The sequence below is a fragment of the Sesamum indicum genome, linkage group LG6 (assembly GCF_000512975.1).
Source record: "Sesamum indicum cultivar Zhongzhi No. 13 linkage group LG6, S_indicum_v1.0, whole genome shotgun sequence".
NCBI classification, from domain to species: domain Eukaryota; kingdom Viridiplantae; phylum Streptophyta; class Magnoliopsida; order Lamiales; family Pedaliaceae; genus Sesamum; species Sesamum indicum.
The window spans coordinates 17959114-17972119 of NC_026150.1; the positions used below are offsets into that span (position 1 = coordinate 17959114).

General features: G+C 37.4%; 3 protein-coding genes across 4 annotated transcripts in view; 1 reads left to right on the top strand and 2 right to left on the bottom strand.

Moving 5' to 3' along the window:
* The window catches only part of LOC105165078 (premnaspirodiene oxygenase), a 2121-nt gene extending 1112 nt beyond the window's left edge, over positions 1-1009 (top strand). The window contains exons 2-3 of the mRNA XM_020695033.1: positions 1-98; positions 215-1009. The exon at positions 1-98 is cut by the window's left edge and continues 5 nt beyond it. Coding sequence (XP_020550692.1) covers positions 1-98; positions 215-907 — 791 coding nt within the window. The 3' untranslated portion in view covers positions 908-1009. The remainder of the gene's footprint in view (positions 99-214) is intronic.
* On the bottom strand, positions 1734-5760 carry LOC105164861 (phospholipase D Z). Its single transcript, XM_011083666.2, has 7 exons — positions 5507-5760; positions 4895-5099; positions 3977-4178; positions 3261-3454; positions 2842-2995; positions 2604-2768; positions 1734-2389 (listed from the first exon to the last, which is right to left on the bottom strand). Exons 1-7 carry the CDS (start codon positions 5688-5690, stop codon positions 1931-1933), a joined length of 1563 nt encoding a protein of 520 aa, XP_011081968.1. The 5' UTR covers positions 5691-5760; the 3' UTR covers positions 1734-1930.
* On the bottom strand, positions 6646-11743 carry LOC105164862 (BTB/POZ domain-containing protein NPY1). 2 transcript variants are annotated; one of them, XM_011083667.2, is made up of 4 exons: positions 10813-11743; positions 9602-9671; positions 7687-8865; positions 6646-7421 (listed from the first exon to the last, which is right to left on the bottom strand). In XM_011083667.2, the coding sequence occupies exons 1-4, from the start codon at positions 10872-10874 to the stop codon at positions 6879-6881; spliced, it is 1854 nt and encodes a 617-aa protein (XP_011081969.1). In that variant the 5' UTR covers positions 10875-11743; the 3' UTR covers positions 6646-6878. The 2 variants fall into 2 exon arrangements, with proteins under 2 accessions (XP_011081969.1, XP_020550548.1); XM_020694889.1 differs by lacking the exon at positions 9602-9671.

Consider the following 13006-nt stretch of genomic DNA (forward strand, 5'->3'; position numbering starts at 1 on the left):
TCGGCAATGAAGATTTAGTTGATGTTTTCCTGAGGCTTAAGGAAAGTGGAGACCTCGAATTCCCAATCGGCAATGACAATATCAAAGCTATTCTTTTTGTGAGTACTCTTCAGTCTTCAGTGATGAAAAACATAACTAATTAGTTATATTAGTTACAATTATATGATATTAATTAATAAATGATTATTTGTTTTAATGTACGTATGTATTACAGGACGTGTTTTCTGCCGCAACTGAGACATCCGCAACAGCAATTGATTGGATAATGACAGAACTAATGAGAAATCCAGGAGTGATGGCCAAGGCGCAAGCTGAAGTAAGACAGGTATTCAATGGAAGCCGAACGACATCCATCAATGAAGACAACGTTAGGAAGTTGAACTATCTAAAACTGGTAATAAGGGAAACACTTAGATTGCACCCTTCCGTTCCGTTTCTCCCTAGGGCCTCTAGGGAGGAATGTACTATCAATGGATACACCATACCCGCAAACGTCAAGGTACTGGTGAACAGTTGGGGTATGCAGAGGGATCCCAAGTATTGGACTAACCCCGAAAGCTTTGAACCCGAAAGATTCGAGAACAATTCCATGGACTTTGTGGGTGGTGACTTTGAGTACCTCCCGTTTGGATCTGGAAGGAGAATGTGCCCTGGAATAACATTTGCTCTGGCTAGCATTGAGTTACCTTTAGCTCAACTTCTCTATAACTTCAACTGGAAACTTCCAGAGGGAGTCAAACCAGAAAATTTAGACATGATTGAAAATCCTGGACTCACTGCTTCAAGAAAGAGCAAGCTTTATGTTGTGCCCACCCCGTACAATGAACCTTCGGATTCATCTTTACCCACCCTCACCCTCACAGATCTCCAAACATTTGGAAGCTCGCGTGTTTCAACATCACTTTGAATAATTCCCCTCCAGAATTCCCTGTATTATGTAGCTTGTAGTCTTGTGCATTTTCTGTAATCTATATTATTAATAAAGCCTAAAAGTCCAATTGGTGTGTTTTACCCATATTCAAGAATATAATACCAAATTGGATTAAATGCATTTAAGCCTACGAAATTAATTCAATCTCTCTCTTCGTGCTTTTTTTTTTTTTTCTCCTTTTTCCTCTTCCACTAACCTCTTATTTGGTTTAAATTTTTCCACTCTCATCTCTCATCCCAAATTTCCCGCCTAAGGTTTCATTTCTTTCCATCGCCTAATCAGTTTCTTTTTAAATTTTCAATCATTTTATTTCACTTATTATAATTTAATAGATATTTAAATAATTAAAAAGTCAATTTCAATTAATATTTATAATTTTAAAATTAGAAAATTAAACACACTCCTCAAATGTGCTGGTATTCTTCCATAATGTACCTTGATCCAAGTTGTGGAAGTAACAATAAGATGCATGGTGTGTGGGGTAATTATATATATACCAACAAGATGAAGTGTCGATATAATTATTCAAATAAAAGGGGAATAGATATAAAAGATAATTATATTTACACCCTAAATTAATGATTTATTTATACAAAGCATCTCTATCTTATGCATAATTATAAAAACCATCCCTAACAGTCAAAAACAAGGATTGTTTGTGTGATACTGACTTTCTTTGGAGGTGTATATATAAGTCTTCAGAAAAATTAAGAGTAATTTGTGTAACTGATATTGAAGTTTCTAGTTATGTATGTATAATCCAAAAGGCATGGGCAAATTGTGCAAATAGACACAAATCAAGGACCATAAATGTAATATCCCTAAATATTATTATACCAAATGCAAAGGATAAAAATTGCCTCTTTAAGTCTTCATAATCCCATTTTGGATATTTTGAGTTGTTGGGAGAGAGAAAAGGAAGAGAACAATTGACATAGATTGAAGTCCATGTATGAATCCCCAGTGCTTCCTAGATCACTCCAACCACCAAAATCAATATCAGCTTGAAAATGCATGACCATCTTCCAATGGTTCAACGGGCACTGCGTAAGGTGAATCCCAATCAGCATCAAAGATTTCTTGAAGTTGCGAAACAATGGCAGAGTTATATGTCCCAAAGCTGACTCCTGCAGTCGAGTAGAAGTAGTCCCATATTAGGTTACTCGTCCCAATATGGGCTCGTACATCACTAACAGCATATTTTCCGTGGTTAACCCTTGTGTAGCCTGGATAAATATTTCCAGTGGCCGTGCCATTTTGAGTAGCCGGTCCAGTTAAATTGAATCCCGGCACCATATAATACTTGATCTCAACTTTTCCATGACATTTATTGTACTTTGAAGAAGAGCACAGGTTGTTGGTATAGAGCAGAGATTTTAGGTACACGTCTGTGTTATTGATAAAATGCGCCCAGTACGCTACCAGTAACTTCACCTTCGCCTGCTTGCTAAACACAACCTACCACCAAGAAAATTAGCTAGATATTGTAATAAAACCAATAAAGCAACGTGAGAAACCTGAGAGCCAAAAATCATTATAAATGAGCATCTTTTTTATATTAATGTTCGCAAGTTAAAACAATAGAAGAAACTGTGTTTTCAAATAATTTATGGGAAAGCTCAGATTATATGTTGCAAAAGAAACAGAATTTAAGAAGCACTAAGAAATATACCTCAGATATAGCTGAAGACAGGGATGACCAATAGACTGTCTGCGACGTGTATTGTGATTGACCAAGCCAATCCATAGTACTTATTCTTAATGTTGCTCCGTTTCCGACGGATTTAATTGTATCCACCCAGGCTTGTTCATCTGTCTGATACTTCCCAAACAACAGCTGCAACACAGAAAGGCATCAGCATATCGAAGAACTTGGACATTAGCTAGAACATTTTTGACAGATGCTAAACCTCTGGTGGAGCAAAGGACAGATAGCAGGATTGATGCTGTGATGTTGAATAGTTTCGTCCTGGAGTTTCAATGGAGACATGAAAAATATCAGGGTCTGAAAGCACGGGATACCCAGTAACATGTTTGACCTTCACATATTTAGGAAGCGGCGATCTGTCAAGACATAACATGGGAAATTAAACAACTAAATCAACAGATTGTTTTGACAAGGAGAGGAACAACTTTATATTATAATGAGAGAACATATAATGCTCAAGAAACTAAACATGTTTAAATATTTTTATGACTGTTACAGATTATTGATAAATGATTCACCGAATGATTAAGAATATGAACAAGATTTTGAGATTCATAGAAGCGAAACAGCAGGTATTACGGGAGAAAGCATGTAGACGCATCCTCTTGATATCCTGCTTACCTGCACCTCTCTTTTGGGTGGAGGAAATGGGACCAACAGGGAACCTTTCGGACGATCTGCCATTGTTGATCCCAGATGGATTCTGTATAATTAGAAGAGTTAAGATGGGCAAGTTTCCACAAGTTTTCAAAGTAAATTTCGACATTCTCTGCAATTCTTGGACAGCCAACAAGATAAATGCCGACTTCCTTCACCTGAAATCATTGAACAATGAGACTGATTGAACCAACACCCATCAAGAATATCATAATATAGACACTTGATAAGTAAATGTATTCACACACAGCCTAGGTATCAAACAGTTCATTTTAAATCATTGGAATAGGAGACCCTATCCAGTATCCAGTATCCACTACCACCCCCATGTGCAGAAGCACATAAAAGGAAACGAATTAGGAAAAACTTGTAGTACCACAGAAAGATATGAAAAAACCCCTCAGCAGAAGAAATAGTGGAAGTCGAGTTATGCAATAAACAACTATGACCTCAAATCAGGATTCTGCATGAGAATATATACTGCAATTGAGAAGAACATATTTGCAGTTCCTTTTTCCTTTTTCATAGAACAATGCAGACTAAGACTAAGTTTATAGTACTTGAAATCTGATAAAACCTACACTGAAAACCAATAGAAGAAAGAACATGTTTGGTCACACCTTCTGGAGAAAGTGCTCAAAAGATGAAGGATTTTAGATCTTTAGTAATAATTATAGTACCTGAGTTAGAGATTTCCAGTCATTGTTTGCTGATCCAATGTAGACGTCTTGGCTATCGGATATCCACACCTTGGCATGGACTATGCCAGATCCCCACCAGTCTTTAAGTAGTAAAGTAACATTCTTCACATTTGGCCTTCCCGATGCTAGGGCAGATGGTTCTTCAGTATAGTCAGGATAGACACCAGAGTGCTGTAGAAGTCTGAACTAAAATTAGTCTCTAAAGTGATGAAGGGTTGTATGTTTTAAAATCGTATCAAATGGTGATAAAAGATATATTATCATTCAGAATACAAATAATAGATAAGCTAGTAATATCAGAGTCATTTCGTAACGAACAGGATGAAATCTTTGCTTGATGTATCTTCACTATTTAGTTTGATAATTGTTTCAACTGATCTGGCATGTAAGCATCAAGAACAAGCTTTTGTATTAAACTGTTAGTCAGGTTGGTGAAAAGGTCTGACTTGGTGTGAATCTTCAAGAATTCGAGAGCAAGCAAGATAAACAAGGTCAGGGACTGTTATGAATATACATGTTCAAGCAAAAGTGATCACATTTCGACGTGATTTGAGCTTGAGATTTGAACTCAGCTAGGCATTCAAAAGGGTCATGCTTGGGTTAAAGATCGGTGAAATCCGAGCCTGCTCAAGCCTAGTTTGAAAAGTTACAAGCAAGGCTTCATTGCAGCTCTACTTATCCATCAATTTGATGCATCTCATAAAAGAATAAAGAGACACTAAAGTGCATGAGATAGTATGAACAAGAGCTTTGCATTTTCATTATATGGTCACAAATTACTGTTTCAGGTGACATTTCCTTGGAACTTTTCGTTACAAGTGCATTCCATTAGTGGAAATCTGCAGTTACTAATATTGTACTGTTCCAAAAAAGCTCCAGGTTAACTCATCTACCTACCTTATACTAATGTTGCGGTCCGCTGCATTTTCCAATGCTTGATGAACTTCAAATCCTTGATTAGCACCAAATCTCCGCATGTCATCTTCCGTATATCCATAATCCCCTGATCGAGGATCCTTCGGATGCGCTACCAACTGCCAGTACTGTGCAATTATGTCCAGGCTCCGTGAAGAATTTCCAGCCAACCATCGTAAAACATCAGCTGGTTCAATCACATGAAAATAGAAGTAATGTTCATACAGTGATGGAGAGCAGGGATCTTTCAGGGGATCCCCGTGGCTGCCTATGCATTTTATGCAATTAAAGCTTCACTGATTTGTTTAAATTTCTTTTCTTTTGCCTCTACATAAAAACTCCAACCAAAATTCCAAGAAACTAAAAGATGAGCATAATACCAGAAAAACGTAGCTATATCAAGCAATTCACACTGATGAAAACAAACAAATAATTTATTCAACTAACGGTGAAGTTAAAGGAGCCAAGAATCCCAGTCTCCTTGAGATTCATAGGCTTAACTTTCCAGTATTATCTCTTCTTTCCAAATAATAATTATAATAAGCCCCCAAGAATCAGAAAAAGAAATCGGACAAGGGAGGAAGAACTAGTTACCGGTAGAGAGTACACCAGGAACGAGAGAGAGGTGGGGCATGTCAGTAGGGATTGACTGAACCAGCCATGCTTTGCATTGCCCATCATCATAATTCCCATCAGATGAAGAATGAACAACTCTGGTGGGATTATAAATTAGGAGAAAATAGAGGGTGAGGAGTAAAGGGGTTGCACAAGTTTTCATCTTTTTCTTGATTCTTGCCGTTTTGGAGAATATATGTAGACAGAGAGCGAGGGAGTGTGAAGAGTCGAAATCTTTGAATGTAATAAAAACGTTAACTCCGTCTCCAGTTGACTTTTCTTGGAGCCATCGGCATATCCGTAACAATTTTCTTTTCTTTTTCTTTTTTTTATGTTTCTTTCACCATCATCTATAATTATAAATATATTAATCTATCTGTAAATAAGTATTTTTAGTTTTAACTTTATCGATATTAATTAGGTTTGAAATTAAGTTAAATTACTTGATACTCGATTAAAATCAATTGATAAAAATTTATTATACATTCGATTTGTTAAATTTAACAACCTAAACTAGGATAAAAGTTTTTGTTTGATAAGCTTTCAAGCTCAATTCAAACTCGATTCGATTATTACGAAAATAAAAGGATATATTTAAAAATATCAAATTAATTGAGCTTAACTCATATTTGATCTAATTAAAATTCGTTTAAGCTCGATTAGAGAAAATTAAGAAAATAGTGGAGATAGGTCTTGACACATTTTCATGAAATTACTTCCACATCTATATCTATCAGAAAAAGGTTGTTTTGCTCAACTCGAAATTTTCATCCACCGAAAGAGTCTTCTTCAGCTGTTGCGGAAGCTTGCGACGATTTTACATTTTCATACTTGAAAGTATGAAAGGTTGGATTTCTTGTGAATGATCCAAAAACACGGTAGCGTTTTGAAAACCACTATCTTAGAACTCAATCATGTTAGTATCTTCAGAAATATCCTCTCAGATCTAAATTAGTTCTGAGTGAAGTATCAGCAACTTGACAGGCAACAAGATTCAAGAAACGAATCAAGTAAGAAGCACTCAAGTCTCCTACAATCAGCAAGTCCGCGAAGTACACATATGCTGGTTCAACTGATTGCAAGAAATAGCAATGAGTTTCATGCAAATCCTTCTCAACTGAATCAGAAATAGGTATGTAAGAATTGAACCAATGATGCAAGGACTCATACAACATGAGAAGATATCCAGGAAAGTAAATTGATACAGTTTTCTGCTACAGAAAACTTTTAATGACTGACTCACTGTGCAGACCAAACCCTTAATCTACTGCGACGGACATCCTACTAACCACTTTACAGTTATATTAAATGCCTTAATGTTTCTTGCTCATAGAAATGCTATGGTGATGCTCTACGAGATTGAGTGTCGCCTTTGTCTTGAAGATGAACCAGAGGACTTCGTTTCCCCTTGGATCATGGAAGTTGGGCTCTGTGAACTGGCAGAAGTCTCCGAGCTCTTGTTCTCTCCGTTTGCGAGCCCTTTCCCCACAATCCACAACTTGTCGAAAATTCTTCTCGAACGAGACGGGAGCAACTGCGCCCCTGATGCTCTGTTCTTGCTGCCTCTCTTTGCTAGTTTTCCATTTTTGAGTAATTCTTCGTCTTTTACCTTCATCTCGTCCATTTGTTTTCTCAGGGACTTCCGGTTTTCTGGGGCTGACTTCCCCCAGTTTTCTTGAGTGTTTCTAGGGGGATCCATTGCATTGTGGCTGTTGTTGAGGGCGTGGGCACCAGCTGCTGACCTCACCTGCTCAAAAAATAGAACTTGAACTACCACACGGAGGGGGAGCTGTTCGTTTTGCGCCGCATGCATGGAAGCCTCTGTGGTCAATTTTTTGACATCCATTAGCCCACACAAGCTCTTCCTCTCTGATTTTGTTAAATTCTTGTGCTCCTGCAAAACATGGAATTTTCAGTTTTTTTTTGTTTTTTAACTTGTGTCTCAAAATAATACATTTGGATGTGAACTAATTCTAATGGAGCTTTAGCAGGTAGACCAAAGACCTCTGTGCAAAAATTACTCAATATCCTTGAGAAGTAAAAAGGAAGAATAATGATACAGAATTTCAGTCCGGATGAGCCCAAGAAACAGAAATTAAAGGAGTTAAAACACGATATAAGAACCAAACGAGCATACGGACACTGAAAAAGAGGTGTACCTTCAGATAGATGTCAATGGCACCATATAGTCCATCATGAATAGGTCTAGCTGACTCGGGAATTGACCGTGACAATTTGATGAAACAGGAGATCGAGAGATTTGGATCATGAGCAATTGCTGCAAGATAACCATCAACGATCTTTCCAACTTGCAACCAGGATCCATGCCCTAGAACAAATTCACCTTCACTTTTACTGTTCTTGTCCACAAGTTTCAAATCCCTGTTACTCTTTTCGTTTGCCACAAACTGATCCACAAGGCGCTGAACGAGTTCGATGTCGTAAATGGTAGTATGAGGGGACCTTGCGGGTATCAACAGATCACTAACCAAAGCCTCGTCCAACTTCAGACTGATACTTCTTATCAGATCTTCCCTTGATGAATCATCAGCTCCTATCAGAATAGCAACTTTAAGTAATTTTAGCAAGAAACTGCAGGAACAGCTGATACTCTTGTCTGATGGCAGTAAGCAAATTATAGTTTCCACCAGAGCTTTGTTCCTAAGGATATGAACTTCAGAAACCAATGCATCAACAGAATCCGGCAACCATCTCATGGCATAAGTCTTAAGAGCCTCCCCAATAACACCACCATCCATTCTACCTTTCGATTTTATTGCAACCATAACTCTCTTGTATAGATCAATATCCAACTCACATATGTCTTCAACCCACCAGTCCTTAGGCACAGATTCATTTTTCTCGGGGAATTTTCTTCCACTCTGAATTATCTGGCCTGATGTTGCCAATTTTCTGTTGTACGTATAAGACCAGGTAATCAGTGAAGGATCCACTGAAGTTTTGGATGCAATTGAATCTACGCATCTACCTACTATCTTTAGATTCTCAGACCATGGAAGAAGAGACTTGGTAGTCTGTAGAACGATAATAGAATCTTTCCAGTTGCGTAATATACTGGAGTTTAGAAATATCTCAATCTTTAAAATGAGGTTTCCTCTGTCAATATCCTCAGTCATCTCAAGATACTCTGCCGCACAGCGTGCAGCCACAACATTGTAGGGATTAAGTGTCACCGTTATACCATAACAAAATTTGGCACATATTTCAAATGCTTTAGGTCCGCCAGGGAAATCAACCAACAGAATTTCATCAAGGCTTTCCTCACCGGCCTTTGAAACAAGTTTTTGTAACTTATTGCTCTTGGACAAGAGAGGAAACTGCAAAGGTAAACACAACAGGACATTTTCAAATAAACACAGACCCAAATTAAAAAGCAAAACTCAAGTAGAAACTTGTGAAATCTAAGCTATGGTGCAATCATTCTCTGGCAATATCTCATGTTTATGTGTGTTGGCTGTATCATCCTATCTTTCTACTCATCTTTGCCAAGTTTCATCTGCACAGGTAAACTGCAAAGGCTCGCATTGAACTCAATGGGCATTCATTACAACTAGCGCTAAAAAGTCATTAGTTCCCATGCTCTCAAAATTTAACTATTTCAACAATGAAACTAATTCCAACTCCAGTTTCAGAACAGTCCCTCAGGGAACACACCCCAGTGGTTTGGGGCTCAATATATCATTGTGGAGAAGTTGGGTCCAAAACCTATTGGACGCATGTATGAGTGGTTGTGCGCATGGGTTAAAAAGGAAAATGGAAGGGGGAAAAGAAAAAACACTCCAGTTTCAGTACAAGACAGACAGAAATTCCAGCAACCTTCAAGCTGAGTTAGGATCTTTGATAGCTTATAACACCTTTCTTTCAGCTGCTTAAGATTAATTTTACTATCTTCAAAATGATCTGCCAACCATTTCTTTAAGCTGAAGGTAAGCTGAGTCTATGATGGATTGCCAAGACCTTCAAAGCATGACATTTAAGGGAACATTTGAGGGAAAAAATTAACTGAACTTGAAATAGTAGTTTCAATTCATCACTAGTCTCAACAAATGTCACCTTATGAAGATGAAACTTCACGTCGCCAACACTTATGATAACATCAGTTGCCAATTCAGATGATATATACCTGCACAAGGCAATAAATTATACAAGAGAACAACTAAAAGTGATCAAATGTTAATACATCTTAAAAGCTAGGGTCTCTAGGATTGAATCCCTGAAGCTATGCTTCTTCATTAGTAAAGACAAATGGTGGTCCACAACCAGAATTACATTTTACTACGGTCCCAACTTGAGCAGAACTTAGAACTATCGTGAAATATCTGTGTTTATAACATCAGATTTTGGAGGAAACTGTTCAAGTTAGCAGAACTTTGTTATCAAAAACCGCCTGAAGCTTGTGATGGCCCTTTGAAGCATAACCTTCAGTCCAGTTATCATGCCAGGATTCAACAGTGATGTAAACGAATTGAAAGAAAACGTTAGCCAGATAAGGGACCACATAAACAGAAAAAAAATAAAGGAGAAAGGCAATCATCAAATTATATAAGCCACTTAAGTTTCTTTTTATACTCAAATAAATTAATATTTGAAACCTAATGTCCAAGACGGGGATACGCTTTACAGTTCCAATGGTCCCTTAATTATATGGATTTAGTCAATGGTAGGTGGAAGAATAAGTACTATATAATGATAGGAGATTGTGGAACTCAAACAATTCTTGATTTTTTTAGCACGTTGGGGCCTATCCCATAAAACTCTGCTAAAGTTGGACCATAAGCTATCAAAATCACACGGTTGAACACCTGGACCACCTCTTAATAGCCAGCCTCAAAGTTTATCTTTACAGGAAGAGAGAACACCACTAGAACACTAACCTGTTAAGCAAAAGTAATCATTATGAGTCCTATAAGTACTGGACTAGGGAAAAATCAGTTCTACAAGAGATGAATCCCAACTGACTTCAAGCTGAGTAAATATCATTATTTACAATCAGGACACAATATGTAGGAACAGAAACAACATACATGCAAGACGTAGAAAAGTTCCCCTCAGATGGAAGGATAGAGACAGAGAACACCTTAGGCAGAAACTAAAACTATGAGCATAGACCAAAAACCATTTCTTGAAAATCAAGAAATGAAAATGTGGAGCTACGGCAGAGCATTATGCAAGAAAGCAGAAGCTAAGAATATAGGGAGGGAAAGCGATGGAGTTGTTGGGGTTAAAAAGATGAGGAAGGGAAAAATCACACACGTACAACTTACCTCACACAGCTCCCATCAGTTTGAAAAGCATCAGGCTTTGACCCCAACTTCATAAACTTCATCCTTCTCTTCAAGAAAATTACCTTACTTCAACTAACGTCCCACACTGCACTCTTTAGTACTTTCTACACTCAAATCCACTGTCGAGAAACGCATATATCTCCTAAAAAAGCAAGAAACTACAAAGTCTGGGGAAACTGGAACTCATGCTCAGCTGCTTAAAGAGGACAAAAGCATGAATCTTTACTTTATCCCATCACCGTTCAGTTCCTCTCTAACCAGAATAATATATGAATGGATGATATCGTCCGCAAAACAGGAATACAAGCACAAGAGAACAAAACCCGCAAGTAAACAGCAAAATCCCAGCTGCTGCAGGGCAGAGGCAGTATAGGAATTTTCTTCCCCCTTTTTCTCAGCCACCCCACTTCAAGAAAACGCCTCGAGACTCGAGCTAAGCAGCAGGAGAGCAGTTAACAAACAAGAAGAAAGAATTCCAATACCCGCATTCTTCTTCTTCTTCTTCTTCTTCTTATGTCTTGTCTTTGCTTTTCCATTACATTATATCAACTGTGATGAAATATAGTGATGTGATGCCATAAATATGACAGATTATAGTCCACCAACCCCACAATTAAAGGGAGGGGCCTTAAATTCCAGCCGCCTTTGCTATTACTCCTCCTGATTCCCCAAGATCTCTTATTTATCTCGCAAATCTCAAGATCCCGCCTTTCTCTCTCTCTCTCTGTCTCTCTCTCTCTCCTATATCTAAATGAATGTGTATGTGTTTTGCTCTCTTCTTATCTTTATGTATTTGTATTTGTGTGTGTCACTGAGAATAGACTGAATATACTGAGGAAGTTGTCGCTCTTCTTTTTTCTGAATTCTAGCAGAGGAGAGAGAACACTACGTGTAGTGTGCTCGTGTGTGGGGTGGCGTGGGGTAGGGGGTGGAGGGGGAGTAGAGTACATAGGGGGGGAGAGGGGGGGCTGGGTTGTGGTGTGGGTGGATTATACTGTTGACAGAGTGGAACAGGGATCACTAGGAACTCTTTTTTGAAGCTTTATGCCGTTAATGCACGCCAACCTTTGGGGACGGTTTTACCCCTCCTACTTGTACTTAATTACGCCCCTTTGTTTCTTTTTCCCTTTTATTTTGAAGAAAAAATACTCGTAATATTGCTCATTTGTAAAATTCAATTACAACTAAATCTTCAAACAATGAGACTTAATTTAATTGATAAAGTAAAGGCCCCATAATTTTAAAGATTATGAATTCGAACCCCGCCATGTGCGTGGGATATTTTCTACTGCACAATAACTATATTGAGCATGATATAATTATCGTAATAGTTTTTGTTAGATATTAACGTCGACATAAATAATTGTAATTGTAATCGATTTATTTCAATTAATAATAGTTAATTTTTCTTATTTTAAAAAAAATTAACATATGATTTTTATATCATTGTGAACAACTAGTTGTTAAAAAATCAAAAAAAAAGAAAAAAATGGAAAGCCCCAAATAATTGTTTGTCAACCCAAGAAATCATTTATTTAGATCTTTCCAAACTGCAAAATTCTCTAACAAGTCAACACTGCCAAACATAAAACTAATACAATCTCAATCATTCGTTTCAAACTGAGGCTGTTTGACTGAGTTCATATGTATTGGGAACCAAAGTTTATAGTATTACCCACTTCATCCATTAGAGAGATATTAAAATACCCAGTTTGCCCATTATTAAATTGCTGGAAATATTGCAGAATTAGGTAAAATATTAGTGTAGGAGGGAGGTGGCATTTGGTAAAACTGCATGAAATAAGGTATGGATAAGAGGACAAGACATCCTCATATATGCTAAGGTATTTTCAAACTAAATGGTCCTGTAGTGACTGCATGCTGTGTATTTGGTAGGGGACCTAAATTCGATCATTGGCTGCATTAGGACCACTCTATCTCTATGTCCCATTATTAATTTATGCCTTACTTTGCATATTTTATTTTATATTTACATAATTACATCTGCTATATATATATACATATAAAATGAATCCTCAATTTGAAATAAATAACCTGAATGTCTCTCCATCGTCGATTTATATATAGTAATTACTGTGCTGAAAATTCAAGACAATGTATTTTTAATTACTAATCTCATAAAGTGAAATGTGGTTTGAATCTCTCAGCTATA

Bases quoted from the DNA above. Each gene is read 5' to 3' on its own strand.
- LOC105164861 (XM_011083666.2), bottom strand. From the start codon at position 5,690: ATGAAAACTTGTGCAACCCCTTTACTCCTCACCCTCTATTTTCTCCTA. The intron at 4,179-4,894 runs GTAGGTAGATGA...ATTTTAGTTCAG, and splicing joins GACCGCAACATTAGTATAAG to ACTTCTACAGCACTCTGGTG. The intron at 2,390-2,603 runs GTATATTTCTTA...TCTTGGTGGTAG, and splicing joins TGTCTTCAGCTATATCTGAG to GTTGTGTTTAGCAAGCAGGC.
- LOC105164862 (XM_011083667.2), bottom strand. From the start codon at position 10,874: ATGAAGTTTATGAAGTTGGGGTCAAAGCCTGATGCTTTTCAAACTGAT. The intron at 9,672-10,812 runs GTAAGTTGTACG...TGCCTTGTGCAG, and splicing joins ACTGATGGGAGCTGTGTGAG to GTATATATCATCTGAATTGG. The intron at 8,866-9,601 runs GTGACATTTGTT...TTACCTTTGCAG, and splicing joins TGAAGTTTCATCTTCATAAG to TTTCCTCTCTTGTCCAAGAG.